The 27,998-nt window shown below is 40.1% G+C and overlaps 3 protein-coding genes across 5 annotated transcripts in view; 1 reads left to right on the top strand and 2 right to left on the bottom strand.

Moving 5' to 3' along the window:
- Nucleotides 1–385, bottom strand: part of WRAP53 (WD repeat containing antisense to TP53) — a 37,106-nt gene extending 36,721 nt beyond the window's left edge. The window contains exon 1 of the mRNA XM_074264732.1: nucleotides 33–385. Coding sequence (XP_074120833.1) covers nucleotides 33–385 — 353 coding nt within the window. The remainder of the gene's footprint in view (nucleotides 1–32) is intronic.
- TP53 (tumor protein p53) lies at nucleotides 6–20,310 on the top strand. Of its 3 annotated transcripts, none has more exons than XM_074311825.1 (11): nucleotides 6–120; nucleotides 13,658–13,754; nucleotides 14,077–14,107; nucleotides 14,213–14,416; nucleotides 15,952–16,138; nucleotides 16,222–16,334; nucleotides 16,431–16,540; nucleotides 17,290–17,426; nucleotides 17,531–17,604; nucleotides 19,326–19,432; nucleotides 19,721–20,310. In XM_074311825.1, the coding sequence occupies exons 2-11, from the start codon at nucleotides 13,687–13,689 to the stop codon at nucleotides 19,803–19,805; spliced, it is 1,116 nt and encodes a 371-aa protein (XP_074167926.1). In that variant the 5' UTR covers nucleotides 6–120; nucleotides 13,658–13,686; the 3' UTR covers nucleotides 19,806–20,310. The 3 variants fall into 3 exon arrangements, with proteins under 3 accessions (XP_074167926.1, XP_074167925.1, XP_074167927.1); XM_074311824.1 differs by having other exon boundaries at nucleotides 73–205; XM_074311826.1 differs by lacking the exon at nucleotides 6–120 and adding an exon at nucleotides 7,172–7,318.
- Nucleotides 20,311–21,640: 1,330 nt separating this feature from the next.
- ATP1B2 (ATPase Na+/K+ transporting subunit beta 2) lies at nucleotides 21,641–27,961 on the bottom strand. Its single transcript, XM_074311822.1, has 7 exons — nucleotides 27,152–27,961; nucleotides 25,245–25,373; nucleotides 24,870–24,974; nucleotides 24,554–24,759; nucleotides 24,246–24,302; nucleotides 23,334–23,432; nucleotides 21,641–23,193 (listed from the first exon to the last, which is right to left on the bottom strand). Exons 1-7 carry the CDS (start codon nucleotides 27,261–27,263, stop codon nucleotides 23,026–23,028), a joined length of 876 nt encoding a protein of 291 aa, XP_074167923.1. The 5' UTR covers nucleotides 27,264–27,961; the 3' UTR covers nucleotides 21,641–23,025.
- Between the last annotated feature and the right edge of the window lie 37 nt (nucleotides 27,962–27,998).

Genomic DNA, 27,998 nt, shown 5'->3' with positions numbered 1-27,998 from the left:
TAATCCGCGTAGGTGCCGCCACTTGCCCTCACTTGCTATGGCGCCGGCCGGCTTCTTGCCAACAACTTCGCTGGGGCTGCTGGGATTGGGGTTTTCCAGTCGCGTGTGCACAGGCTGGCGGTAAGTTTAGACCACTCAAAGTTTGAAGCTGCGGTCCAGAGAGAGCAGGTCGGGGATCCTTGGGCTCTTCAGGGCTTATTTCCAGGTAGCAGTTCGCCGCGGTTGGGGGAGGGGCGTTAGGAGTTGCCCTTGTTAAATCCAAGAGTGGACGGCGATTCTGGGAGGGGTTATAATGCCGGTCCCGGGTTTGGGAGGCTGGAGTATTTGGAAGCTGGGATGGGGGTGAGGATGGAGTGAAGCAGGTGAAGCGCCGAAGAGGGGGCATCGAAGAATGGCTGTTCCGGAGTGGAAGCACTTCCTTCCCTCCCCCATGTTGTCCACACTGTCTAGGGGATCCCGTACTAGCCTATGCGGGCCAAGCCTCAGGGACTGGGGGGCTTGGCGAATGGGCGGCCAGACGAGCCAAAGGACTTTAGAGTAGCCACTTTCAATTAAATGAATAGGAACGTGAGTGTCGCTCGCCTGGGCTTGATTAAGGGTGCATTTCGGGGGAGAGTGAGAGCACGCCACGTTGCGGAGCCGAGGCAGTTCACTCCCGGAAGGGGAAAGAAGGTCTTTAAGTTACTTTCCCACCCCCTGTGAGTTTGGAGCTGAAAGAAACAAAGATCCACTTTTAGGCGACCCTTTGTTTCAGGAGGTGGGAAGATTACTCTGCTAATCTAGAGAATCTTTCCCTTCAGGAAATACAGCTGGGCGGGGACTGAAGTGAGCGGGACGGACTATGGCGCTCTTGGAGAGGGTGGGGGAGAGCTAGTCCAAATAAACTCTCGGTTTACGAGTCCCCAATCCATCCACTTCTGCAAGAACCTGGTGTCCTTGTGTTGACCCGTGGTGTATCTTGTCTTTGGGGCCCAGATCGTGTTTCCTCTCTCCCGCTTACCCCCATCTTGCATTTCCTATTCTGGATTAACCCAGGTTAGCTCCGGGCTTTATGTAGGATAGACTAGAATATACAGTAGGCAATGATTCAACTCTCGATAATGACATATTCTTCACTTTTTCTGCATTGAGATAGCCTACATCTGTTTTGTTTTGTTTTGAGAGGAAGAATTCATTTTGGAAAGGAAGGGGGATGTTTTCTTATTTTGTAATACCTTCCTACACCTCCTTGAAAGTGCCCCTCTCTGAGTAACTCAGCCAGGAATGGACTCGACCTTTGTCTGTAGTTGGGGGAGGGATCCTTTCCCTCCCTTCCCCTTTAGCTGAGTGGTACGTTCCGGGCTTCCTGGTTTGAGGATAGGAGAAAGTGTACATCTATGAAAGGGGCGGGCCTTGGAATGGAGGAGCTGAGCCTGGGCTAAGAGCCTTGCCAAAATTAAAAAAAAAAAAAAAAAAAAATTATATATATATACATATATATATATATATATATATATATATATATGCCGCAAAACAAAGAGAACAGGGTTTCATCTGCATAAAAATACATATAGCAACTTTTTTTGAATTGGAAACTGAAGAGGTGCTCATCAATCTGTAGTATGGCTGTAGTATAGCAAATAATGGATGGCTATTTTGAATGTTTCAGAAATGAAGTTTCAGAGAAACCTGAGAAGACTTTGATGAACTGATTTAGAAAGTTAAGTCAGCAGAACCGGGAGAAAAAAATGGGTTTTATTTTCCCCCCAGTAGGGAAAAAAAATTCTTGTTGGGGGGAGTGGAGTTGCAGATTACATTAAAAAAATATTTTTGAGCCAAGATATTCAGTCCCCCTGCCAAACAGATGGGTGCCGCCAAGTTTAGTCTCCTAAACTATCTGTTGTCATCCTGACTCTTCGGATTTCCATTGCTGGGAATTGCTTCTCTTACTACACTTGGGACAAGCTCTCTGAAACTGACCTGCCGGTTTCTGTTTTAGGTTGCTCATTGAAAAATGGGGAAATCTACATGATAGGATCATTGATCCTATGAAAGAATTTTGGTTTAGTCCCTTTATTGCTTCAGGCCACATGTAGGAAATATAAATACTATAAGACCTTAGTGACTTAGTTCATATTGCTAGAAATATAAAGAAAAACTCCTGTCTTCTGCCCCCCCCAAAAAAAAAAAAAAAAACTACCACCAAAATCTATTCTTGCTTTTTTTTTTTTTTTCTTTTTCTGGGGCTGGGGTTAAGTGACTTGCCCAGGGTCACACAGCTAGGAAGTGTTAATGTTAAGTGTCTGAGACCAGATTTGAACTTGGGTCCTCCTGAATTCAGGGCTAGCGCTCTATCCACTGCACCACCTAGCTGTCCCCATTCTTGTTTTTAAGAATTTAATAGTCTAAGAGGATGACAACATGCAAACAACCTTTTTTATTATTATTACTATTATTATAGCTTTTTATTTACAAGATATATGCATGGGTAATTTTCAGCATTGACAAATACAAAACCTTTTCTTCTACTTTTTCCCCTCCTTTCCCCTCCCCAGATGGCAGGTAGACCAATACATGTTAAATATGTTAAAGTATATGTTAAATACAATATATGTATACATGTCTATACAGTTATTTTAACATGCAAATAACTTTGTGAAAATAAGATACAAGATGTGCAAGAATGTTTGTGGCAGCCCTTTTTGTAGTGACCAGAAACTGGAAACTGACTGGATGCCCATCAATTGGAGAATGGTTATATAAATTATGGTATATGAATGTTATGGAATATTATTGTTCTGTAAGAAATGACCAGCAGGATGATTTCAGAAAGGTCTGGAGAGACTTACATGAACTGACACTAAGTGAAATGAGCAGGACTAGGAGATCATTATATACTTCAACAACAATACTATGTGATGATCAATTCTTTTTTTTTTTTTTTTTAATTTTTATTTTATTTTATAATTATAACTCTTTTTTTTTTTGACAGTACATATGCATGGGTAATTTTTTACAACATTATCCCTTGCACGCACTTCTATTCAGATTTTTTCCCTCCCTCCCCAAGATGACAGGCAGTCTTATACGTGTTAAATATATTACAGTATATTCTAGATACAATATATGTGTGTAGAACCGAATTTCTTGTTGCACAGGAAGAATTGGATTCAGAAGGTAAAAATAACAGTTTACACTCATTTCCCAGTGTTCCTTTTCTGGATGTAGCTGATTCTGTCCATCATTAATCATTTGGAATTGGATTAGCTCTTCTCTATGTTGAAGATATCCACTTCCATCAGCATACATCCTCATACAGTATCATTGTTGAAGTGTATAATGATCTTCTGTTTCTGCTCGTTTCACTCAGCATCAGTTGATATAAGTCTCTCCAAGCCTCTCTGTATTTCTCCTGTTGGTCATTTCTTATAGAACAATAATATTCCATAACATTCATATACCATAATTTACCCAACCATTCTCCAATTGATGGACATCCATTCATCTTCCAGCTTCTAGCCACTATGAAAAGGGCTGCCACAAACATTCTTGTACATACAGGTCCCTTTCCCTTCTTTAGTATTTCCTTGGGATATAAGCCCAGTAGTAGTATGGCTGGGTCAAAGGGTATGCACATTTTGATAACTTTTTGGGCATAGTTCCAGATTGCTCTCCAGAATGGTTGGATTCTTTCACAACTCCACCAACAATGCATCAGTGTCCCAGTTTTCCCACAGCCCCTCCAACATTCATCGTTATTTGTTCCTGTCATCTTAGCCAATCTGACAGGTGTGTAGTGGTAACTCAGAGTTGTCTTAATTTGCATTTCTCTGATCAGTAGTGATTTGGAACACTCTTTCATATGAGCTGAAATAGTTTTAATTTCATCATGTGATGATCAATTCTGATGGACAAGGCCGGCTTCAACAATGAGATGAACCAAATCAGTTCCAGTAGAGTAGTAATGAATTAAACCAGCTACACCCAGTGAAAGAACTCTGGGAAATAAGTATGAACCACTACATAGAATTCTCAATCCCTCTATTTTTGTCTACCTGCATTTTTTGTTTCCTTCACAGGGTAATTGTACACTATTTCAAAGTCCGATTCTTTTTGTACAGCAAAAAACTGTATGGACATGTATACATATATTGTATTTAACTTATACTTTAGGATATTTAACATGTATTGGTCAACCTGCCATCTGGGGAAAGGGGTGGAGGGAAAGAGGAGAAAAGTTGGAACAAAAGGTTTTGCAGTGGTCAGTGCTGAAAAATTACCCATGCATATATCTTGTAAATAAGAAGGTATTAAAATTAAGGAGGATTAGGAAAAACTTGCAAAAGCCATGGCTTTAGCTGAGATTTGAAGAATAGGTTCCCTTTTTTATGTTTTTATTCATTGTCAATATAATGGGCCTAAGGTGTTTAATTTATTAGTTATATAGAGTGAATTTATTATTAGTGATTTGGAGAGTTTTCCCATACAATTCATAGTTCATCTGTATTTTCAGAATTACCTTTCAATATTTTTTCACCATCTGACTCACTATTATTTTAACTGCTAAGTTCAATGGCTTTTTCTCAGTCCTGGTGATGCTGAAAGCTCTCAGCAGTTTTTTTATGGTTGAACATTCTCTCCACCTGGATACTTCTCCCCTGGCTTCTGTTCCTACTTTTAAAACCATTTCTTTCAGGTCTCCCATGCTGAATCCCAAAGGCATTTTCCTGAACTCTCATCACCACAGATTGTTGTAACAGCATTGCTCTCCTTACTCAAGTCTCTTCCCTATTACAGTCTGTCCTTTTCACAACTATTAAAGAGATTTTCCTTAGTTTGACTTCCTTATTTGACTTGTAATTCCTATATAATGATATCCCAACCTCCCTGAAAAATCCTACATTATTCTTATTCTTCGTGTGTGTGTGTGTGTGTGTGTGTGTGTGTGTCACAATTTTCTTCTTTCCCCCACTGCACTGTAAACTCCATTTTAGTAAAAGATATAGCCTGTGTGACTCTGGGCAAGTCACTTAACTCCAATTGCCTCAGCCAAAAAAAAAAAAAAAAAAGCCATTGGCAAGTTAACTTGTTTAATGGAACAGCAAGTGAATGAGCATTAAAGCAGATCATAACTGACAGGGATCTTTGAAGTCAGTTAGCTCTGCCCTCTCATTTTACAGATAAGGAAACTGGGAAATTGAGTGACTCATTTAATGGCCCAAAGTATCAAGGGCTGAGATTTGAATCCAGAGCTTCTCAACTCCAAATTGATTCTTTTTCCAAAGTGCAACATTGACAACAAAGATAACTGTCAGAAGGGTATTTGACAATGAATTTAGAATTGGCATAGCTTTTACCATCATTCTGTGGCCAGTTTGGTGATGAACATGTCCAAATTTAGCTAGGTTGATATATATTATAGTTATTATAAACATATAACTCATCTAGACATGTAGATGAAAACTTTCTAGTTTGTAACTATCTCCAGAGTTTTTACTATGCTTTTCATACCTTCCATATATTCACGTCTCCATTTTGAGAAGGTGGCATTGGAGAAGAACTTCAGGGGGACATAGTATATAATGGTATTATATAATAAAGATACTGTGTTTCTCTTTCTCCCTTCCCCCTACCAACAAACAATACACAACTGATCATCAGCAGTAGGATGAGCCTTTCAGGTATTTTAAAGTCATAAGAGTGGATTAATATTGAATCCTTCACACCTGCCCTCATTTCTAAGGCAAAATCAGACTCTAAGCAAATAAGAAATTGTTGTTGATATTGACATCAAAAATCTTCCAACCTGCCTTTCCTATAAGCTTGCCAGCCCATAATTGTACTGTGTTCAGTAAGAGAGAGCTGGTGTCAGAGTTGGAGTTAGAAGCATTAGGTTTGAATTTTAGCTTTTAGCATTTATTAATATTGCCCCCAAGGCCAAGTCATTTATTCTGTCTAGTGCCACCCTATCCTATGTACATTGTAGGGTCGAAGTTACTCATTATGTGTAACATATAAGTCTGTTGTCAAAAGAAGTAGTGACAAATATGCTCTTTTATCCTAAAATTAATCATGACACGCATCTCTAAAATTCCTTATCCTTCCTTTTACACTTTTCATTTATACCTTACTTTCTGGTCATCTTCATCCTCCTCTCTTTTGTTTTTAATGCTTGATTTTTAAAAAATTTAACATTAATTTAAAACTTATATACAAAATGGAAAAAGACCAAAAAAATTGTCATATGAACAGCAGAACATAAGAATTCAAAATATGTAACAGTAAATTTCCTGTCCATCTTTTTTTTTCTTTTTTTTTTTTTTTTTTTTTTTGGCTTCCTTATAGGTTTTCTTTTGTATTCTTTATTCCATATTATATTTAATTTTGCTGGACATAATATTTTTGGCTTTTTGTTTGTTGATATATGGTATTCTAGGACCTGCAGTTTTTTATTGTAGCTGCTGATGGGTTTTGTGCAATTCTAATAGTAGTTCTAGCATATTTGAATTGTTGTTGATGTTACGATACTGTTGCTTTTATAAAAAATATTTTTGATTTGGGGGTTTCAGAATTTAGATTTCCTATATGTTTTCCTCATAGAATCTCTTTCAGGTGATGATCAGTGGTTTGTTTTGTTGTTGTTATTGTTGTTTTTTAATTTCTACTTTCCCCTCTTGTTCTATTACATCCAGACAATTTTTTTAAATTATTTCTTCTATTGTATCAAGGTCCCTTTTTTTTTGGTCATAGATTTCAAATAGTCCAATTATTATGTTTTTCTTGATCTGTTGTTTTTCTTATGAGATGTCTCACATTTTCTTCTTAGTCTCTTATAATTTCACTAACTTCCCTTTGCCCAATTCTAATTTTTCCCCCCTTTATTAAAGCTTTTTATTTTTCAAAACAGTTATTCGACATTAGCCCTTGCAAAACCTTGTATTCCAATTTTTCCACCCCTTTCCCCATCCCCTAGATACCAGGTAGTCCAATATATGTTAAACATGGTAGAAATATATGTTAAATCCCATGTATGCATACATATTTATATAATTATCTTGCCACACAAGAAAAATCAAATCAAACCAGAAAAAAATGGGAAGGAAAATAAAATGCAACCTAACAACAAAACGAGTGAAAATGCTAGGTTGTGAACCAAACTCAATTCCCATAGTTCTCTCTCTGGGTGTAGATGGCTTTCTTCATCACTAAACAGTTGGAACTGATCTGAATCATCTCACTGTTGAAGAGAACCACAACCATCAAAATTGATCATCATATAATCTTGTTGCTGTGTTTAATGATCACCTGGTTCTTCTCATTTCACTTAGCATCAATTCATGTAAGTCTCTCCAGGCTTCTTTGTTTGTTTTTTCTATATGATTTATTATTATTGTTATAGCTTTTTATTTACAAGATGTATTCATGGATAATTTTTCAGCATTGATAATTGCAAAACCTTTTGTTCTAACTTTTCCCCTCTCTCCTCCCCCAGACGGCAGGTTGATCAATACATGTTAAATATGTTAAAGTATAAGTTAAATACAATATATGTATACATGTCCAAACAGTTATTTTGCTGTACAAAAAGAATTGGACTTTGAAATAGTGTACCATTAGCCTGTGAAGGAAATAAAAAATGCAGGTAGACAAAAATAAGAGGGATTGGGAAATTCTATGTAGTGATTCATAGTCATCTCCCAGAGTTCTTTCACTGGGTGTAGCTGGTTTAGTTCATTACTGTTCTGTTGGAACTGATTTGGTTCATCTCATTTTTGAAGATGGCCGTGTCTATCAGAATTGATCATCATATAGTATTATTGTTGAAATATATAATGATCTCCTAGTCCTGCTCATTTCACTTAGTGTCAGTTTATGCAAGTCTCTCCAGGCCTTTCTGAAATCATCCTGCTGGTCATTTCTTACAGAACAATAATATTCCATAACATTCATATACCATAATTTACACAACCATTCTCCAATTGATGGGCATCCACTCAGTTTCTGGTCACTACAAAGAGGGCTGCCACAAACATTCTTGCACATACAGGTCCCTTTCCCTTCTTTAAAATCTCTTTGGGATATAAGCCCAGTAGTAACACTGCTGGATCAAAGGGTATGCACAGTTTGATAACTTTTTGAGCCTAGTTCCAAATTGCTCTCCAGAATGGCTGGATATATTCACAATTTCACCAACAATGAATCAGTGTCCCAGTTTTCCCACATTCCCTCCAACATTCCGCATTATCTTTCCCTGTCAATCTGATAGATGTGTAGTGGTATCTCAGAATTGTCTTAATTTGCATTTCTCTGATTAATAATGACTTGGAGCATCTTTTTATATGACTAGAAATAGTTTCAATTTCTTTGTCTGAGAATTGTCTGTTCATATCCTTTGACCATTTATCAATTTCTCCAGGCTTCTTTGAAATCATCCTGCTGGTTGTTTCTTATAGAACAATAATATTTCGTAACTTATTCAACCATTTATTCCCTCAGTTTTCAATTTGCTGCCACAAACGTTTTTTGCCCATGTGGGTCCCTTTCCCTCCTTTAAGATCTCTTTGGACATAATTCCAAATTGCTTTCCAGAAAGACTAGATCCGTTCACAGTTCCACCAACAATGTATTAATGTCCCAGTTTTCCCACATCTCCCTCCAACATTCATCATTATCTTTTCCTGTCATCTTAGCCAATCTGAGAGGTGTTTAGTGGTATTTCAGAGTTGTCTTAATTTGTTTTTCTCTGTGATTTAGAGCACCTTCTCATATGATAGAAATGGTTTTAATTTCTTCATCTGAAAATTGAGTATTCATATCCTTTGACCATTTATCAATTGGAGAATGGCTTGAATTCTTATAAATTTTGAGTCAGTTCTCTATATATTTTACAAATGAGGCCTTTATTAGAACCCTTGTATGTAAAAATGTTTCCCCAGTTTATTGCTTCCCTTCTGATCTTGTCTGAATTAATTTTGTTTGTACAAAAATGTTTTAACTTAATATAATAAAAATTATCTATCTGGTGTTCAGTTGTGAGCTCCAGTTCTTCTTTGGACACAAATTCCTTTCTCCTCCATAGATCTAAGAGGTAAATTATCCTATGTTGTTCTAATTTATTAATATCATTTTAATATCATTCTTCATGTCTAGATCATGAACCCATTTTGGCCTTATCTTGGTATATGCTGTTACGTATGGGTCAGTGCCTAGTTTCTGCCATACTAGTTTCCAGTTTTCCTAGCAGTTTTTGGCAAATAGTGAATTCTTATCCCAAACACTAGATTGCTATAGTCATTGACTATATTTTGTTCTGTGAACCTAATCTATTTTACTGAACAACTACTCTATTTCTTAGCCAGTACCAAATGGTTTTTATGAACACTGCTTTCTAATATAGTTTTAGGTCTGGTAAAACTTTTTTTCATTTACATTTTTTTTTTTCATTAATTCCCTTGAAATTCTTTACCTTCTATTCTTCCCGATGAATTTTGTTGTAGATCTTAGTAAAATAGTTTCTTGGGAGTTTGATTGGTATAGCACTAAATAAATAGGATAGTTTAGGTAGTATTGTCCTTTTGAATTATATTTTTCCAATTGTTTAGATATTATTTTATTTGTTTGGAAAGTGTTTTGTAGTGTTCATATAGTTCTGACTTTTCCTTGGTATGTAAATTCCAAAATATTTTATATTATCAACAATTATTTTAAATGGAATTTCTCTTTGTGTCTCTTGTTGTTGGACTCTGTTGGTGATATATAAAAATGCTGATGATTTCTGTGGATTTATTTTGCAACTTTGCAATTATTTCTTTTTGTTTCTTTCATTCTTTATTTATTTATTTAGTCTTGCTGAGGCGATTGGGGTTAAGTGACTTGGCTAGGATCACATAGCTAGGAAGTGTTACGTGTCTGAGTTCAGATTTGAACTGAGGTCCTCCAGACTTCAGGACAGGTACTCTGTCCACTGCACCACCTAGTTGTCCAGCTCTCCTTTGATTTTTAAAAGTCTTTTTTGAGTTCCATTAATTCTTTTTGGACCGGTTACCATTTAATGTTACTCTTGGAGGTAGCAGAGGCTTTTTTCACTTCTGTATCTCCTGTAAAGATGGACCCTGATCCTTGGTCTTCTCTTTTCCCACAGTAACTTTCTATAGTTAGGTTCTTTCTCCTTTGCATACTCTCTCTCTTGCTGTAGAGTACTGAGAGTGAGGGTGAGGTTGGAGAGGTAATCTCTGGCTTCACTTCACTTCTTCTCCCTTTTGGCCTAGAACCCAAAACCAAGAATTCCACCATATTATAAGAGCCTGCAGCCTGCAGCTATCCTGCCTTCTACTGCTTCTGCACTCCTGGACCTATGCTGATTTCCTTGTCATTCATAGTTGTCTCAACAGCATAAGTGGACCTTGGCCACTCTTATTAGCAGAGGTTTACTCACTCTTCCTAGACTCACACCCCTGACTTCCCATACTATCTGGGAATGAAATTTCCTGACTGGGGCTAAGGCTATCTACAAACCCAGATAATCTGGGGGCTCTTTCCTTGCTGTTTCAGCAGAGCTAGCCTGAAGGTGCTTTACTTCACATGAGCCAAACCTCTGTCTTAGAGTTTTTCTTTGAAATCTTAGCTAGTCAGGGTCTTCCCCAGGTCTTACTTGTTTTTAATAGGTTTGGGTTTGCCCTGAGGTACAATTTTGTTTGAGGGGGAAATCTGCAATGCTTGGGATTTTCTGAAATATTCCACCATTTTTTAAGAATCTTCCCTTTTTAATGCTTTATTATGCTCTAATATACAATATATTTCTATATAGTAATATATATTAATAATTCTATAGATATATATATATTAATATATATATATATATATATAGAAATTTCATTTCTATCCTCTCCCTCCCCATCCCATCATAAACCCTTCTGTGTAATTTAAAAAAAAAAAAAAAAAAAAAAAAAAAGCAAAACAAAATGTCTACAATGTCTGAATCTGCTATTATGTGCAATACTCTCTACCCCTAATTCACCATTTATCTACCAAGGGAAAGAAGAATTTCATCATCAATCTTGTGGATCAAGATTAGGCATTCCATTTAAATACAAAATTGAATATATTTTCATGTTTCTATTAGTCAGTTTGTATATTGTTCTTTTGGTTAATTGGTTCTTACTAGCTGTTCTGTTATCCCACTCTTGTCTTAAATAACATGCATTCCCATCTGATCTGTCAGTGTACTCTAAAGATTCCTGAACCTTCCAAAACAACCCCAATAGACTTTGGATAGAAAATGCCATCTGCATCCAGAAAAAGAACTATGGAGATTGAATGTAAATCAACACATGCTATGTTCACTTTTTTTTTTTCTGTGGTTGTTTTTTTTTTTTTTTTTTCTCTCCCATGTTTTTTTCCTTTTCCATTTTTCTCTCCCACCATGATTCAGAAAGCAGTATGTACTAAAAATAAATAAATATTTTTTAGAAAGAAAAAAAAATTCCTGAACCTTAGAGCCTGCCCTTCCATTATATCCTGAAATGTGTCCTAAAGAAGACTAGTTCTTTCCCCCTTTCAGCTCAGCTTTCCCAATTAGAATTTTTGAGCTTCTTATGAACTTGAGGCAGTCTTGCTTTGTTAGTTATATCCTTAGCACTTATCACTGTAAAAATAGTTTTGCTACCCCAATTCAGTTTAAACAGCCTTTATTCAGTTCATTGTGCTGAGTTAAGTAGATTACGGTTAAATTTGATTTAGTTAATAAGAATGAGTCTTGTAGGTTATTATTAACTATAATTAACTAGATGATAATATTACTTCTATGTGATTTATAGATTAGCTATATACTTTATTAGTATATTAACTTGTATTAAGAATTTTCTATATTAGGCTTCTTGCCCCTCCATCCTATCAATGAACTATGAGAGAATTATGCTGGAAAAAACACAGCTCTGTTAGCTTCCTTGTTTTCTTGGAATAAATGGTTTGAACAAGCCTGTTGAAGGCTTCGTTTGTCAAACTTCTTACAAAGTTCTTATGACCTGTGAAAAGCTCCAAAATCCTGCTGACAGTGTACTTGTCCCTTAGCAAGTCCTAGGAGTTTCCCAATTCTGAAAATCATGAATACCTCCTCAGTAACCTCCCATGGTCCATTAAAGTAGCTAGCTCTTCCTGAGCAATGGAAACCTTGACCTTGAGAAAAGTCTTAGATACCATTGTTTAGGGATAGCTCAGACTTTTGTTACAGTTTGGATTTTTATCCAACTTTATCATGGTATTTGTATAAACACTTAACATGCTATTCATTAACTTCTCTACTGTATATTCATCTGTACAAATCTTCCCGTCTCTCTGAATTACTTGTGTTATTATGTCATAAGAAATAATTGTTCTATTCATCTATTCATCTGGTACAGTAATATCCATTGGCTACAGTTTGTTCAACTGTTGCCCAGTTGATGGGTACTTACTTTGTTTCTAGCTTGTTACTATCCCCCTAAAAATGTTGTTGTGTAGATATTTTGATGTATTTGGGATCTTTCTGTCTTTGCCCTTCACTGAGTCAAATTTAGTCACTTCACAAATAATTTCAAATTGTTTTCCAGATCAGATGGATCAATATGTAATAAATCTGAGCATTCTAAAGCTATGGTGTTTAATTTCCTCATACTTCACATAATACTTTGTCTTTCCTCTTCCTGGTGTATTTATTGTATGTTATTATTATTATCTATTGTGGTTTCTCCTATTAGTAAGTATACTATAGAGGCTCCCTGACGATAGGTTTGACTTTGTCTACTTTGTATGTAGTAGATAACTACTATGTATTTATTGAAAGCATGAATATTAAATGGGGTAGTCTCAGAGGGAAAACATTGAGACTAAGAAAAACTGGCAATAGTTTCTTACAGAAAATTATCTGAAGTTTAAAAGGCAGATATGATGAAGGAGCCTTCCAGGCATGAAGGACAGCCAGGGAGTATCTGTTAGGAGAATAACAAGGAGGCAATGTCACTGGATTGTCAAGTACCTGGAGTGGAGAAAAAAGGTTTAAGAAAACTGGAAAGTAGGAAGGGCTTTAAAGGCCAAACAGGATTTTATATTTGATCCTTGAGGTAATAGGGAATTTATTGAATGAATATGATCAAGCATGCATTTTAAGACCAATTTGATAGCTGAGTAGAAAGTGGATTGAAGTGGGAATAGATGAGACCAAGCATCATGTTATTTAGCAGTAGTACAGTTATGAGATGATGAGGATTGTACCAAGGTATCAAGAAAGAAAGGAACAAATAATAAAGAGAATGGTACAAAGATGGAAATAACAGGACTTGACAACTGATTAGATATGGAATGTAAGAGAGTTGGAGGATGACATTTTAGTGACTGGGAGGATGGTAGTACTCTCAATGATAATGGGGAAGTTAAGAAATGGGGAGTAGGAAGGGAGGGATTGAGTTTAAACCAGGGTCCAAGAATCTCTGTTGATTGTGTCTACCCAAACATCTCTAACCTATAAATCAACACATTCTTTAGCTCAAACTCCAAAAATTCAGCATGATAGAGAAAAGAAGGGAGGGAGGGGGAGTAGCCAACCTACTCACTGTTGCAATGTCAGGAAACTACAGGGTACAAAAAGGATAGGTTTGGACTAATATCTTTTCCCTCCCTTCCTTTCCCTGACATCCTCCACTAGCCACAAAACTGCCTTCTTTGAGGTCTACCATGGAGGAATCACTGTCAGATCTGGAGCCCCCACTGAGTCAGGAAACCTTCTCAGACCTATGGAAATTGTGAGTGAGGGGTGAAGTATGACGTTCCCAACATTACCTACTTATCAATCATGAGTCTTTTTAATAAATGTCCCTGAGTTCTCTCTATGACTCCCTTATCATAGATGAGTTAGAAGGGACCCTAATGTTTCAGCCCTTTCCTTTATGTAGATGTATGATCTTAGAGAGATGGTTAATTTGCCCAAACAGTAGGACCTGTTCTGACCCCTAGGCTGTGTCCCAGTCACCCCTGTTCTGTTCTCCCCTATCCCCTTCCACCCCCAAATATAAATGACTAATGTTAAAAAACAGTTTCAGATATTTCTTTCTTTTTGCTTTTCAGACAATGGAACAATTTACCAGATGATTTGTCGGTATGAACTTGGTACATGGAGGGAACAACAAAGTGAGGGACAGGCTGGGGGGGAAATCTGGGTTTCTCTGATTCATTTTGTGATCTCTCTCTCATTTAACCCTAGAACATAGATGATGTACAGTTTGCCTCTCCAGATAGTATAAACTGGCTGGAAAATGAGGAAGAAAATCATGGATTTCAGGTGTCTTTGCCCCCAGTTAACCTGCCAACATCATCTACTGTTCCATCTCAAAAGGACTATCCTGGGGATTATGGCTTCAGACTTGGATTTCTACAATCTGGAACAGCTAAATCTGTCACCTGCACGGTCAGTAGGGAATTGGGGGAGAAATAAGAAGAGAAAGGAAAGGAGTAAGAGAAAAGCAAAGACAGGGCTTGATGAGTTCTGATAGGATTGATCTCTGCCCTTTTATGTCCTCTCATTTCCTGACTTTTGATAGACGTAGATTCCATAGAAATGGACCCTTTGGATGTGAGGGAGAAGAAATAGTGGAGAACCCTAAAGGTTTTTAGCCCTTTGACATTTGGTTATTTAGATTGTTAGATCCTTGTGATCTCACCTTATGGCTTTGATCTGTTTCTCTCTCTCAATAGCACCTTTCACTAGAGTTGGGAGCTTTTTCTTATCTCAGCTGCTGGTGATAGGCAGGAAAGGTGCTTACTACTTTTATGTCTGCTATGGTGCAGGGCTCAGCTCTGACTGACTAAATATTTGTTGATGATGACACTTATAATCTTGCCTTTCTTCCTAATATCATACTCATCCTACTTAGACAAATCTTGTTCCTACCTCCTCTATATCATTTATTTCTATCCTCTTCTCTCACCTGACTGTCAGAACCACTCATTTAAACCTTCATTATATCTGGCCTAAACTGTTGTAAATAATAGCTTCCCTTACTATTTTCTTCACTGCAATTTCAATCCTTCTATTATATCCTTCATATTTCACACTATTGCCAAAGGTAATTAAATCTTCAGTAGATTTCTATCCCTACATGGTGTAAAAATCCTAGTGGTTTTGTTTTTTGTTTTTCATTCAAGACCCTCTGCTATAGGGTTCTTTATTTTGAGTTGATTTTTTGGGGGGAGTGGGGTCTTTGTTTTTGGTGACAAGGCACTCAGGGTTAAATGACTTGGCCCAAGTTCACATATGTGTCAAGAACTTTGAATTCAAGTTCTCTTAAATCTAGGGGTAGGGCTCTATCCACTATACTACCTAACTGCTCCTCTGGCAGTTATAGCTTGTCTTTTTTTTTTTTTTTTTTTTTTTTTTTTTTTTTTTCCCCTGAGGCTGGGGTTAAGTGATTTGCCCAGGGTCACACAGCTGGGAAGTGTCAAGTGTCTAAGACCAGATTTGAACTCTGGTCCTCCTGAATTCAGGGCTGGTGCTCTATCCACTGCTCCACCTAGCTTCCCCTATAGCTTGTCTTTTGAGTCTTGTTTTCTTACATGTATACAGCTTATACTTTCTCTGACCAAGCTATTTCTCCCATAGATACTAATTACTTCTGCCTTAAAACTTTTATCTATTCTTTTCTCCCTCTCTGGAATATCCTTTCTTTTTCATTTCTACCTTCAAAACCCCTTATAATCCAATTAGATGCCACCTTTTGCCTGAAGGCAGCCTTTGATCTTTTTTCATTCCTGTGGATTCTCAAATCTCTTTTATGCTACTCTTTACCTTGTAGTACATTAATTGTGTCTTTTCAAACTGCAAACTCCATGAGGTCAGGGACTGTCTTACTTGTTTTAGATTCTTACATGTGGGGATAGGAATCACTCAATAAATATTTAATTGAATGGACCAAAATCTTTACTATTCTCTGGCTTTTCCCACAGTACTCCCCTGAACTGAACAAGCTATTTTGCCAGCTGGCCAAGACCTGTCCTGTCCAGCTCTGGGTCACCTCACCACCACCTGCTGGTGCCCGAGTCCGCGCTATGGCTATTTATAAGAAGTCAGAACATATGACTGAGGTGGTTAAGCGCTGTCCCCACCATGAAAGATGTACTGAGCACATAGATGGTGAGAACAGAGGTACCCCAACATGGGAGTGGAGGAGGAACCAGTTTCCCTCAGCCTAACACTTTTTGCCATCTGCCCTGTAGCCTTGGCACCCCCACAGCATCTGATTCGGGTGGAAGGGAACCTACGAGCCGAATACCTTAGTGATCTCACCACCAAGCGACAGAGTGTGTCCGTCCCTTATGAGTCTCCAGAGGTGTGTTTGAGGGCCCCATGGTGTTAAGGGAGAGGGACACTTAGCAATGTTGGCCTCTTGAGTTACTGAGCAAATAATGGGTCTTCTCACTTTCAGGTCGGCTGTGATTATACTACAGTCCATTACAACTATATGTGCAACAGTTCCTGCATGGGGGGCATGAACCGGCGCCCAATCCTCACTATCATAACCCTAGAAGACTCCAGGTGATGTTTGACTCCATGGATTCTTCCTAGTCAGAGAATCCCAGATAACTTTTTTCCTTCTTTTGTATCTATGTCTTCTCAGTCTTCAGAGTCCAGCTACCAGTTCCATTCTCCCTGTGACTCATGTCCCACAAAACTAACTCCTCCTTCCCATCCAGCTCAGCTATCATCCCATCATCTTTCAGTTAGGAATAATTTATTCCATAAATCTTTCATAGCACTTTGCTGAGAGCTCAAATTGTTCCTTGTGTTCAAGTTAATTGTATACCTATCTAATCTGTTCTTGAGTCTGTCTCGAGTCTTGTTTTTTCTTTGTATCCCCATTGCCTGCCATGGTACCTTGTAATACATGCTTAATTAATGTTTATTGAACTGAATTAGGAAAAAAATTAGCTTTTACTAATTCTCTTTTGAGCTCATGACAATATCCATTTTAACAGCATTAAAAATTATTAGTCTTAAATCCCAATTAGTGCATAAGCTATTTTAAAGTTCCTAACTTTCTAGAATTCCTCCCCACCCACAACAATACATTTATCCACTCAAATTTCCTCTTCACTCTTCTATCTTATTCCACCTCCAATTTCTCTGACTTAAGGTACATTTTGACCTTTGATACTTCTGCTACCTGTGTCCGTTTCCTTATTTGGGGGTGGGAATGGACATAGAGGAAGGGGAAAAGAGAAGATAGGAATAAAGAAAATTAGGCTGACATGAATATTTATTCTTCTATCCCATTTGTTCCTTAGTGGTCAGCTTCTTGGACGTCGGAGCTTTGAAGTACGTGTATGTGCCTGTCCTGGAAGAGACCGACGGACTGAAGAGGAAAATTTCCGGAAGAAGGGAGGTCATAATCCACAGCCGTCCTCTGAGAGTAATAAACGTGGTATGAGTGGAGAAGAAATTTCATTGGAACAGACTGGGGATTGAGGAAACAAGCTGATAAAATGGGAATCCACTTGTTTACCCCCTTTTGTCTGTGTCTTCCAGCATTGCCCACAACTCCTAGCAGCACCCCCAAGACTAAAAAGAAGTTAATGGATGGAGAATATTTCACCCTCCAGGTATGATAAATTAGAAAATTTATTATTAGAAATCATATCTCATACCCAGGTTCTTTTTCCGTTTTCCAGGTCAGAATATTAAGTGACCTAGGATGGGACCATGTCATCACTACTGTCCAGGAGTGGTGGGACTTAAATGAGAATCTTGGAATACCTCTGTTTCTTGACCCCTTTCTCCTTTCTTGGTCTTAATCCCTATCAATAAGTGTTCATGTAGCATAAAAATGTTGCAGTGAGGAAACTTATTTGAATAACCAACCCAGCTCTGACACTTACTAGTTGTGTAAGCTTTGGCAAGTCATTTAATTCCTCTGAATTAATGAATTAATGAATAAGTCATTTAATTCCTCTGAATTAATGAATATTCATCTGTAAAATAGTTGTTCTACATGAGTGGGTCCAGGGGAAACCTTTGTAAACCCTTAGATTTTAGATTTTAGATTGTTTTTCCTCTTTCCTATCTGTATATTGCCTGCAGTTAGAACATAGGGCCACCAGATGGTGCTTGTACCTTTAACCTTCCTATGATACTATCAATGCTTTTCCCTTTTCATAAAATATAGCTCTTAGGGGCAGCTAGGTGGCGCAGTGGATAGAGCACCAGCCCTGAATTCAGGAGGACCCGAGTTCAAATTTGGTCTCAGACACTTAACACTTCCTAGCTGTGTGACCCTGGGCAAGTCACTTAACCCCAGCCTCCAAAAAAAAAGAAAAGAAAAAAAATATATAGCTCTTTATAGATGGTCATCTCAATGTAAATGCATTTTTGGAGAGTGTTTCTTTCATCATAAGGTGAAGTCCTAACTGCAACTATATAGTTGCTATCATCTTTAGAGATACCAATTTATGAAAGTGACAGAGCATCGGGAAATAAAAGGTAGCCATTTAGCTGGCAGCATTCAATGACAAAGGAATTGAAGCTGTTTCTCTAACAAATAGCTAGAATTAGTTATTAGCTTTTTGGGAGAGAAGGGAATGTCTCTCACTAATTCTTAATCATCTTCAATTCTAAGCTTCATTTTACAAAGACTTGATTTTTTTGTTAACTTATCCTGATTCTGTTAACTTCTATAATTTGACTTATCACATCCAGCCCCATTTCCTTGGCTACTCCCAAATTCCTTGGGGAAGAGAGACTCTTCCCCAATAATTGGATTCCCCAAGAAAAGGATTGGAGACTTTTCAAGAGGCACTGCCCTAGACTGGCTCAAAACAAAAAAACTGACAATTTGTGGAAGTATTTTTCTATGCAAACTACTTTTTTTTTTTTTTCCTAATCAGAAGGATATAATTTTGTACTCAGAGAAGAGAAATATTACCCATTCTAAAAGGCATTTTTGCCCACAGTCATATCCAGTAAGGCTGGATTTGAATTCGAGCATTTTTAGCTATTTATTCTTTTTTCTTTTTTTCCCTGAGGCTGGGGTTAAGTGTCTAACAGCTAGGAAGTGTCTAAGACCAAATTTGAACTCGGGTCCTCCTGAATTCAAGGCTGGTGCTCTATCCACTGTGCCACCTCGATGTCCCCATTTATTCTTTTTACCAAGTGGAATACAAGAACATGGTTTGTATATTAAATACTTCCTCCCTTTAGTGGTTATGAAATCCACCTTTTTTGTGCCTAGAACAAAAAATAGGCTTTCAAACAGAGTTTAAAGTATTTTCTGGATGTGCCTAATATCATCTTCTTCACTTCTCCACTTCTCTCTACAAACTCCTAGATTCGAGGTCGACACCGCTACGAGCTACTTCGAGAGTTGAATGAAGCCTTGGAACTAAAAGAAGCTCACAGTGGGAAAGACCCAGAAGGGAGCTGTCCCCACCGCAGGTGAATGTCTTTAAGTCCCTGTCAACCATGCAGAAGGTTCTGACCTTCGCCACAATTTATGCATATATGTGGTTGGCCTTAGAAATCAGGGCAAATATGAAAATATCCTTGATATTTTCCTAATAAATCCATTCCCTCTTTCCAGCATTTAGGAATATAGTCTTGAACCCTGATTTGTATGTTCCCTTATAGTTGGATCTATATCCAACTATATCAATCTAGTTGAAAGTACAGAATGAGCTTCTTTTTTCCAGCTTAATCTAAATCTAAACTACTTTTTTCTTGCAGCCAATTGAAGTCCAAGAGAGGAGATTCTACCCCCTGTCAAGGCAAAAGACTTTTGGTGAAAAGTGAAGTTGTTGACTCTGACTGACGCTTTGTAGCATCCCCAAGACACTTTGTAACCTTCTCTAAACTTTGAGGATTCCCAATCTTTAAATTCCCAAAAGCTTTTTATCCCCTCTTTCCAGCTTGAATATCTAAGCCTCAAACTCTCCTTCACTTTGTTGTTCAGTTGAACATGACCTTGTTCTGACTCAGCTAGTCTGAGCCCAGGACTTCCTGATAGCAGGCCCAGGCTAGCTTTTTGCTACCTACAAGTAGGAAGTCGACCCAGAACTGAGGGTCACAGAGAAACAGGATTTAAACCCAGAACTCCACAGGGAGTTCTGCCATATTTTGATATCTGGAATAAAATGAACACCTCAGTCACCCCAGGAACCCATCTTAGTGAAGTTTTCCATTGTGGGAAACAAACATATAAGAAGCCCTAGCTGAATTTCCCCCAACCCCAGATTTCTCAACTCTTAGCCCTTTTTTTTACATAATTAGCCATTTTTTACATAAATTTCTTGTTTTCAAATAAAGAGTTAATGTTAGTTGTCCATCTGATATTTAAATACTAGGGGCCTCTGGGGGGGAGCAGGTGCTGTTAATAGAGGAACAAACTAGAAATGTGAGGAGGTGGGGTTTTAAGGGGAAGGGAACAAGCTCCAGGAGTGAAACAAAGCACGGGGACTGGGTCAGTCTGTGGGCTGCATGACAATGAGGGGGCCATCTTATTTGCACCCTCCCCTCCCCTCCCCCCCAGTCCTATTCATAACTCTAGGTCCTCCCCAGGAGGGCAAGACTAGAATTCAGGCTTTTGCCCTTTCTGCTTCCCTTCATCTGCCTTTCCTCAAGGATTATGGGATTTAAGGATCCAATTTAGCAAATCTAGGCAGCTAGGGTGGCCATCTGCTCCCCAGGAGAATGGGGGATGGGAACAATGGAGCAGAGTAGGGACTGTTGAAAGGCTTCTGGGAGGGGGGTTCTGTCCCAATGTACCCAGTGTAGGGGCAGCTGAGGTGAGCGCTGGAAGCTAGGATGGGGGGGTGGGGAGGGAATCTGGCATCTCTTCAGGCTGGGCTGAATGCCAGGCGATTAGATGAATTGAAGCTTTAAACTCTGCCAGGAAAACCTTTGAAAAGACTTTTGGGGATGGGAGGGCAAGATTGGTTTAGGGGAAGGCTGTTTCCCCATTCTATTCCCAACTTTGACAGTTAGGGAAGGATTCTTGTTATCCAGTTTACTAGTGAGTGCCCTCCCAATTGCAAAGTGCTAAATTGTTCCTTCATCTTAAGGGAGGTACGTCTCTAAGTTTGTGGACCTACTGAGACCCTAAGTGTCTAGTCTAGTTAACTAGTAACAAAATATCCCCACAGAACACACTAATGTGAATACTAGGTCCTCTCAATAGGGGTAAGGAGGATCTGCTGACCCCCTTAAATTTCAGAACTTGACAGGAAAATTAAAGCCAAATGGCTTAAACTGTACCAGAGCTCCCTACAACCATCAGTACCTTTGTTGAATTTAGGAGTTTTGTCACTTTTACATCTTTTAAGACAAGATCAGCTGCTCTTCCTTGTACCTCATTACCTTCAGTCTCATACTACACTAGAACTTTGGCTATAACTAAAAACTCCTTCCATGTTCTCCAATTGTCCAATAGTTTTGGAACTATGGTTAAAAGTGTTTACCCTTCTGAATTGAAGCTGTAGGCACCATATTTCACTAATGCTGTCTATATAAAGTAGAGAGGCTAAGGGAATGTGCCACAAAGCAGGATGTCAAGTGCCATTGGACTAGAAAATAAGAACTGGCCCTAAATAAACAACCTACCTATCCCATTTCTCCCATAAAAGCACAGAAAAAAATACAAGACACAAGTTGGGTATAATATATATATGTGTATATGCATATAATCTGCATTGTACTTTATCTTTTACAGTAGATCTGACACAGGCATTAAATAACTGCAGATAGACTTCTGGAGGACGTAAAGGGAAATGGGCACAGAGGTGCTATGTTTTGAAACATCTCATTTAAGCTCACAACAACTCTGTGAGATAGATAATATAGATTTTACAGATGAGAAAATGGAGGCTCAAAAGATTAATAAATTTGCCCATGGTCATAGTTATTAACTATAAAAGGCAGAATTTGAACTCAGGCCTTGTCTATGATTTCAAAAGAAAAGGGAGACTCAAGGAAAAGTGCAGCATTAATAGAGAAGAAATCGATTTGGAATGGAAAAGATGAATTATTAAAAACAACTGATTAAAAATACTTTTAAACAGGGGTCTCTAAACATGGTAATTGCAGGACTAAAAAAGGCAAAGGGGGCATGAAGAAGTGGGAGCCACTTTCAAATTGAAAAGGGAATTTTAAATGTTAAATGGAAAAGGAATATTAATTAGCCAATCATTTGCTAAAAGCTAGGGGAGAGGGAGGGGACAGGTAAAGGATGTGGCATATTATCATGACCAGATGAGGTTTCCAAGGTGGCAACCTGGGGACAAAGCCAGCTCAAGATGGCCACCCAAAACACTAGAAAAAAATGGAACAATGGGGCATAGAAAAATGGTGGGAGAAATACTCAAGGGAAATGTTTTAAGGAAATTATGCAAAGATAAATTGACTCCAAAAAGTTTTGGAGTAGCAGACACTAGGTTATGGGGAGTATTGGAAAAGAGACAGGGACAAAACTTGTGAATTGTCAAAAATGGCATCCATATTCTTAAAGACCCTCCTTTAAAGCCCACAGAAGAGAGGCATTTTTCAGCTCAAACATCCACCTTATAGGGAAGGGAGTCAGGAACTGTTAGAACAAGGAGACCTAGAAAGGGCAATTTGAAGGCTTCAGTAAGGAGTATGGAAAATGGATGAAGGGAAAAAGTTGGATGAATCTCTTCAACTCAAAAATGGCCCATCTAAAGAGCCTTGGTGAGGAGAGCAAATGGGTAAGGGATTAGTAAATTAGGAAGAAGGGCCCAGGATAAACAGGTTCCCAAATTTATCTTATCCAAGTCACTAAGCAGGAAGAAAGATAAAGGGGAGAAAGTCTGAAATCAGAAGAGTTGAATGGGACTCAAAATGGCTACCACCCTTCAGGAATGGGAGTTGAGAAAGGGATTGTAAATTAAATCATAGCTGGGCTGTAAAATACCTTTGGGGCTGGGAAGGGGCAGGGAAAAGACTTCAGGCAGGGGAGGAGGCACATTCCATAAAGCCCAGGAGGAAGAGAGGGGAGAGGGAGGGGTGTGTGAGTAAATTCAGGTCTTTTTTATTATTCGGAGTTTGAAAGCTACTCGGCCAGCAAACTTGTCCCGCTCATCATTAGTAGCAATATTGACTGCATTAATGCGGCATTCAACGTTTACTTCCACATTGGGGGTCACATTCATGAACTTGACAGCCACTAGAGGTTGTGTGTAATTCACCTGTGAAGTATAAAGAAATGGGTGATAGAACCATAACATCTAACTTCATTCAACCCCAAGAAAATCCAATTTCCTTTAGGAAACTGACTACCCTTGAAGGGGGAAATCCCAGATTTTCCTCCAGCTCCCATTGAACTTACATGAAACTTCTTGCCATAGTAGGGAAAATACATCAGGTCAATGTTGCCATTGGCAGGAAACATAGTGAAGTCACCAAGATTTTGGGCATCCTCATTCCGCTGAATAAATGACAGGGGATGGCATTGTTAAAAGAGATTAAATATCCATAGATGAAACACCATAGGGATAAGCTCACTGGGCTACAATTTTCAAAAAGCTCTAAACCACTATTGTGAAATTACTCGAGGTAATAAATGTCTCAGCTTTTTGATGTAACCCTATCATAAGCCTTAAGTGAAGGAAACTAATTTCATCCAAGAGACTGGGAGTCCATTCATCTGTCCGACTGAGGTAGCTTCCATTCCAGGGGGTGGGAACCAACTACCTACCCTCTCCACTCACTCCTAAGAGTTCTTACCCCCTCCTCCGGGACCAGTTTCTGGAGCAGTCAAAAAAAGAATAAAGATTGTGTGAGGGCAAATTAGCAAAGTATGGGAAAGTGAAGGGGAAAGGCAGAGGTAGCAGTCCCTAAGTAAATAGGTGTGGATAGAATCCATTATCTACTTGGTGGCTAAGAGAAAGACATGGGGTAGGGAGGGGCAGGAAAAGAAATGGAGAATCAAGAAGAGAAAAAAGTTGTTGATATTAATAATAAGTCTAGGCTTTAGGAAGGGAGTTGTCTCTACTGGATAGGAAGCTTCTTTCTAATGCACAATAAGCTATCCTAATCAAAAATTTAACAGATGTGGAAGCACCTGAGGGTCCAGGATAACTTGAGGAGGATCTAAGATTCCCCCTTCAGTCTATCTCACTAGCTTCTCTTACCCCCTTTTCCCTGTAGTTTCGGGGCCTCTAAGAGAAAAGAAAAGAAAAAGATGAATGATAGGAAGCATAAAAAGGCCAGATACAACTTGGAAGTTACCCAATCTCACCTTCCCTGCACAGGTAACATTCATACTCTGATTGGCTCCTGCATAGAAGTTGATAACCTGTAAAGAGCAAGGAGAGGTTGACATTACCCTAGTTCCTAATCTTTTACATCCACCATCACCACATCCCCAAAGCCCTATTTTCTTTTGGGGAGCCAACTAACCAAGAAACCACTATTCCCGTTAGTTCCTGAGTAAATGAAATGAACGGAATTAGCTGTTCTGAAACAGCTGAGAGTTGGGGTTTTCTTCCACCCCACCACTACTCAAGCCCAATTCTTTCTTTCAGGGAACCTAACTGCCTGTAGTACCCGGTTCATCTTGATAAAGACGCAGGGCTGGCCAGTGCTGTAGCCATAGTGGGTAGGATCGCTAAGCCCTGAACAGTCACCAAGCTGTGTCCGGTTGAACTGACAAGCCCGTTTGGGATAGTTGAGAACTCCATTGTCTGGTTGTTCATAATAGTGCCCTGGGCGGCAGACATCATTCTTCTGGGCCTGGATTGAGTCATTGTAGGCTGCAGGAGTAGAGAAAGCTGTGAACCGATGTCTGTCTTCCCTCTCTTCCCATCCCAGCCCACTTTTGTCTCTTCCCTCAAGTACTTGAGCACCTAAACCCCACACTCACGCTCTAGAAATGTGTCAAGTATCTGTACATGCTGGTTCCAGCTGTTGCTATCACTGAGGTTGACCAAAACCTCAAGATTCTCTGTCTTAGGACGGATCATCAGACCTGAAGGAGGGAAAGATAAGAAATGCAATGAATAAGAGAGAGAGACAAGAATTTAGCTAGGGGAAATACAGATTCTTGTAGGGGCTGAAGGAAGTCACTTCTAAAAACAAGGATCTTCATGGGACTGTAACTACTCAGTACACCATTTCTAATGGAGTGAGGAATTCATGGGGTTAGGCTCAATTCTTTACTAGAGCTTTCAAGGGATTCCTGAGATGGGCGATTAATTGGGTAGCCTAACTCTGGGTGGGAAAAAGAAAATTTGCTTACCCGGCGTCGCAAGCTGGTCCTGGTATGTGGGAACGTGGTCTGAGACAGTCTGTAGCATGACCCACATGGTGAGGGTGAACAAAGCAGTTAGAAACCCATAGAAGACGAGGTAGAAGAGGAGGATGAAGGCTATAAAGGAGAAGGAAGGGTTAAAAGACTAATGTTGGAAGAGACCTCAAAGGTCACCCAAGACATAAGCATCTGGCACCAGCCCCCGACTCCCTGCTGTATTCAGCTCTGCTCTTCCTTCTTCACTGCTGGCTTTCAGATCCAGCAACAAAATCACCCCACCACCACCCCCACACACACACAACCCCACCACTTTCCCAACATGAAGCACAAACTCATATTACGTAAAAGATTATGGTGGACAACCGGAGTGTCCATAACTCTGTGGAGGACCAACAGACCCACGAACTCAGCTCCTGGCACATAGTAAAACCTGACTACTTGTTGACTGACACCTTTGCTGCTACCACAACCCTTTGGGAAAAGTACAGCCATCTCGCTAGGGCACAAGTACAAGCTCAGATAAGCTTCCTTCAAAAAGGCAAGAGCTGTGTATAATAATTGAGGATGGCACACAAGCAGGTTGGTGTGATTATCTTGCAACTTTTTCCAGAACTACCACTCCAGGCCACAACTATAAAAAAAATACAGCCTTACACAACTCCCAACACAAACACCACAAATACACTCTACAGTTATACTCCTCCCTTCTCACCCTCACTCCTTTGAATCAACAACTTCACCTATACCCAAAGGAAAAAAACTAACAGTGTGTAGGCACTGATCAGCTATTAATGATGCCACAATATCACTGGGAGTTGGGTTTTTACCAGCCCCAAACTACAATTATGCTTATTACTGCTAGACCACCTCACAGGATGTAAGCGCCTCCCCTAAACCTCCCCAAACCACACAATCCATCCTTCCGTGGATAACTACACAGGTAACAACTCTGCCCTCCCAAGTCTACCCAAATTCCACAACTTCCATCCAACTCACAGGAGGCAACAAGAGCTTGAGTTGAGCCTCCCGAGCATTTAGCCCGAGCTCTAGATTCCAAATTGCTCTCACCCAGAGGAAAAAGGGAAGCTTACCACCAAAGGTGATACAACTTAATTTACTCCCGCAGTCTCCAGAGCACCCCGAGCGATGTGAACACCCCACCATTAAATGACCACACTTCCCACCACCTCACACTCCAACAAATCCCATAATCCAAACTCAACCGCCACTTCCACCTAGTCTTCAATGCCATACTTAAGAATCACAGGCAGTTCCACTCTTAACCCTACTTTCCAGCCTGTCCACAACTGCAGGGAAAGATCACCCCCAACGCTAAACCCTGACAAAGAACTCTGCACCCCAACTGGGACCAGCGCGTGCTCTGGTCCTGCCCGCTCAAGAATCCTTAGGAACTATAGAGTGGAGCTCGCTCTAAAAACAAAAAATCAAAAACAAAAAGATTTTGTACCTATAGATGGTAACAGGCAAGTGTTGGGTAGAGGTAGAAAGAAGAGAAAAACATTTTAGAAAGAAATCCAATGAGAAAAAGGGAACGTGTGAACGCTGGGGACCCCAGCTTGTGGGGGCTCCATGGGGGTTGGGAGGCAGCCGTGACCTACTTTCTCCACCTCCGCACAGCCGGGAAGATTAGAAAGCCCAGAGCCCCAGCGGGGGAACGCTGGATGCCAGGGTCCCGAGTGGGGAGCAGGTTGGCCAGCCTAATCAGGGATCCCTTCGCAACCCCCAACCCCAATCCCCTTCTCCCCGCTGGGCCAGGAGAGCAGACGACTTTCCTCGTCTCTTCCAGACCCCTCTTCTCAGGGACCCAGGCATCCGGTTCCCTCCCCGTTCGTTTGGCCTTCAGAGCCCCAGACCCCTGACCCCCAGCTTCGTACCCCAGCTGCTCGCGGTACGGCCCATGAACTCGTGAGTCCGCGGATTCCACACGAACTCTTTCCATTCGTCCAACACCTGTCCCCCGGTCTTCTTGTCCTTTTCAGTGACCATTTCTGCGGCTCTGGGGCTGGGGGCTTAGGGAGGCCTGGACAAGGGGAGGAAACGCCGAGGCGGGGCGCCTAGCAGGGACTCCGCTTGGGGGGACCTTCAGGAAAGCCGACGTGCGGTGGTCCGGGAGATCCCCAGGGAGCCGATCTCGCCTGGCCAGAAGCTTCGCTTTGGATTCTTGGGTGCGATGCCCTGCGGAGGGAGCGGTGGACCAGTGGATTCAGCGGAGATGGAGAAAAAAGGCGCTAGCAACAGAACTAAAAGCAACAAAAAGGGGGTGCAGTCAGCGCCGGGTGAACGGAGCAAAGCCCAAAGGAGGGACCGCAGGGACGACCCCCAAAAAAGAGACCCAGAGCAGAGAAGCAACAGTAGGTGTAAAATAAGCGACTCGACGAGGATGTGAGGAGAGCTGGAGTGCGAAGCGACGGGAAGTAGGGAAGGAGGCTCCCCGAAATCTGTAGTTAGAGCTGTTGAAGGCAAAGGCGGCAGGCAGGGGCGACGATGCACAGAGCCCTGGCAAATAGGAGAGGCAGGCAAAGGTGGAGCTCGCGGAGTGCTGCGGTGTAGGGGTACGGGCAAGGAGGGTGCAGCGGTGCGGGAAGCAGCCAAGGACTTGGGGCAGGGGTCGCAGGGCGAAGGCTCGGCTTCTCGGCAGTGCGGGAATTGAGGTTGCGGCTGCTGCTCTATATACTAGGTAGCTTGAGGAGGGTGGGAGAAGGCCCTCCCCCTTTCCTCCCC

The sequence above is a fragment of the Sminthopsis crassicaudata genome, chromosome 4, assembly GCF_048593235.1.
Source record: "Sminthopsis crassicaudata isolate SCR6 chromosome 4, ASM4859323v1, whole genome shotgun sequence".
In the NCBI taxonomy this organism is placed as follows: Eukaryota; Metazoa; Chordata; class Mammalia; order Dasyuromorphia; family Dasyuridae; genus Sminthopsis; species Sminthopsis crassicaudata.
The sequence above is the reverse complement of the archived record's forward strand: the minus strand, read 5'-3'. Positions and strand labels throughout refer to the sequence as shown.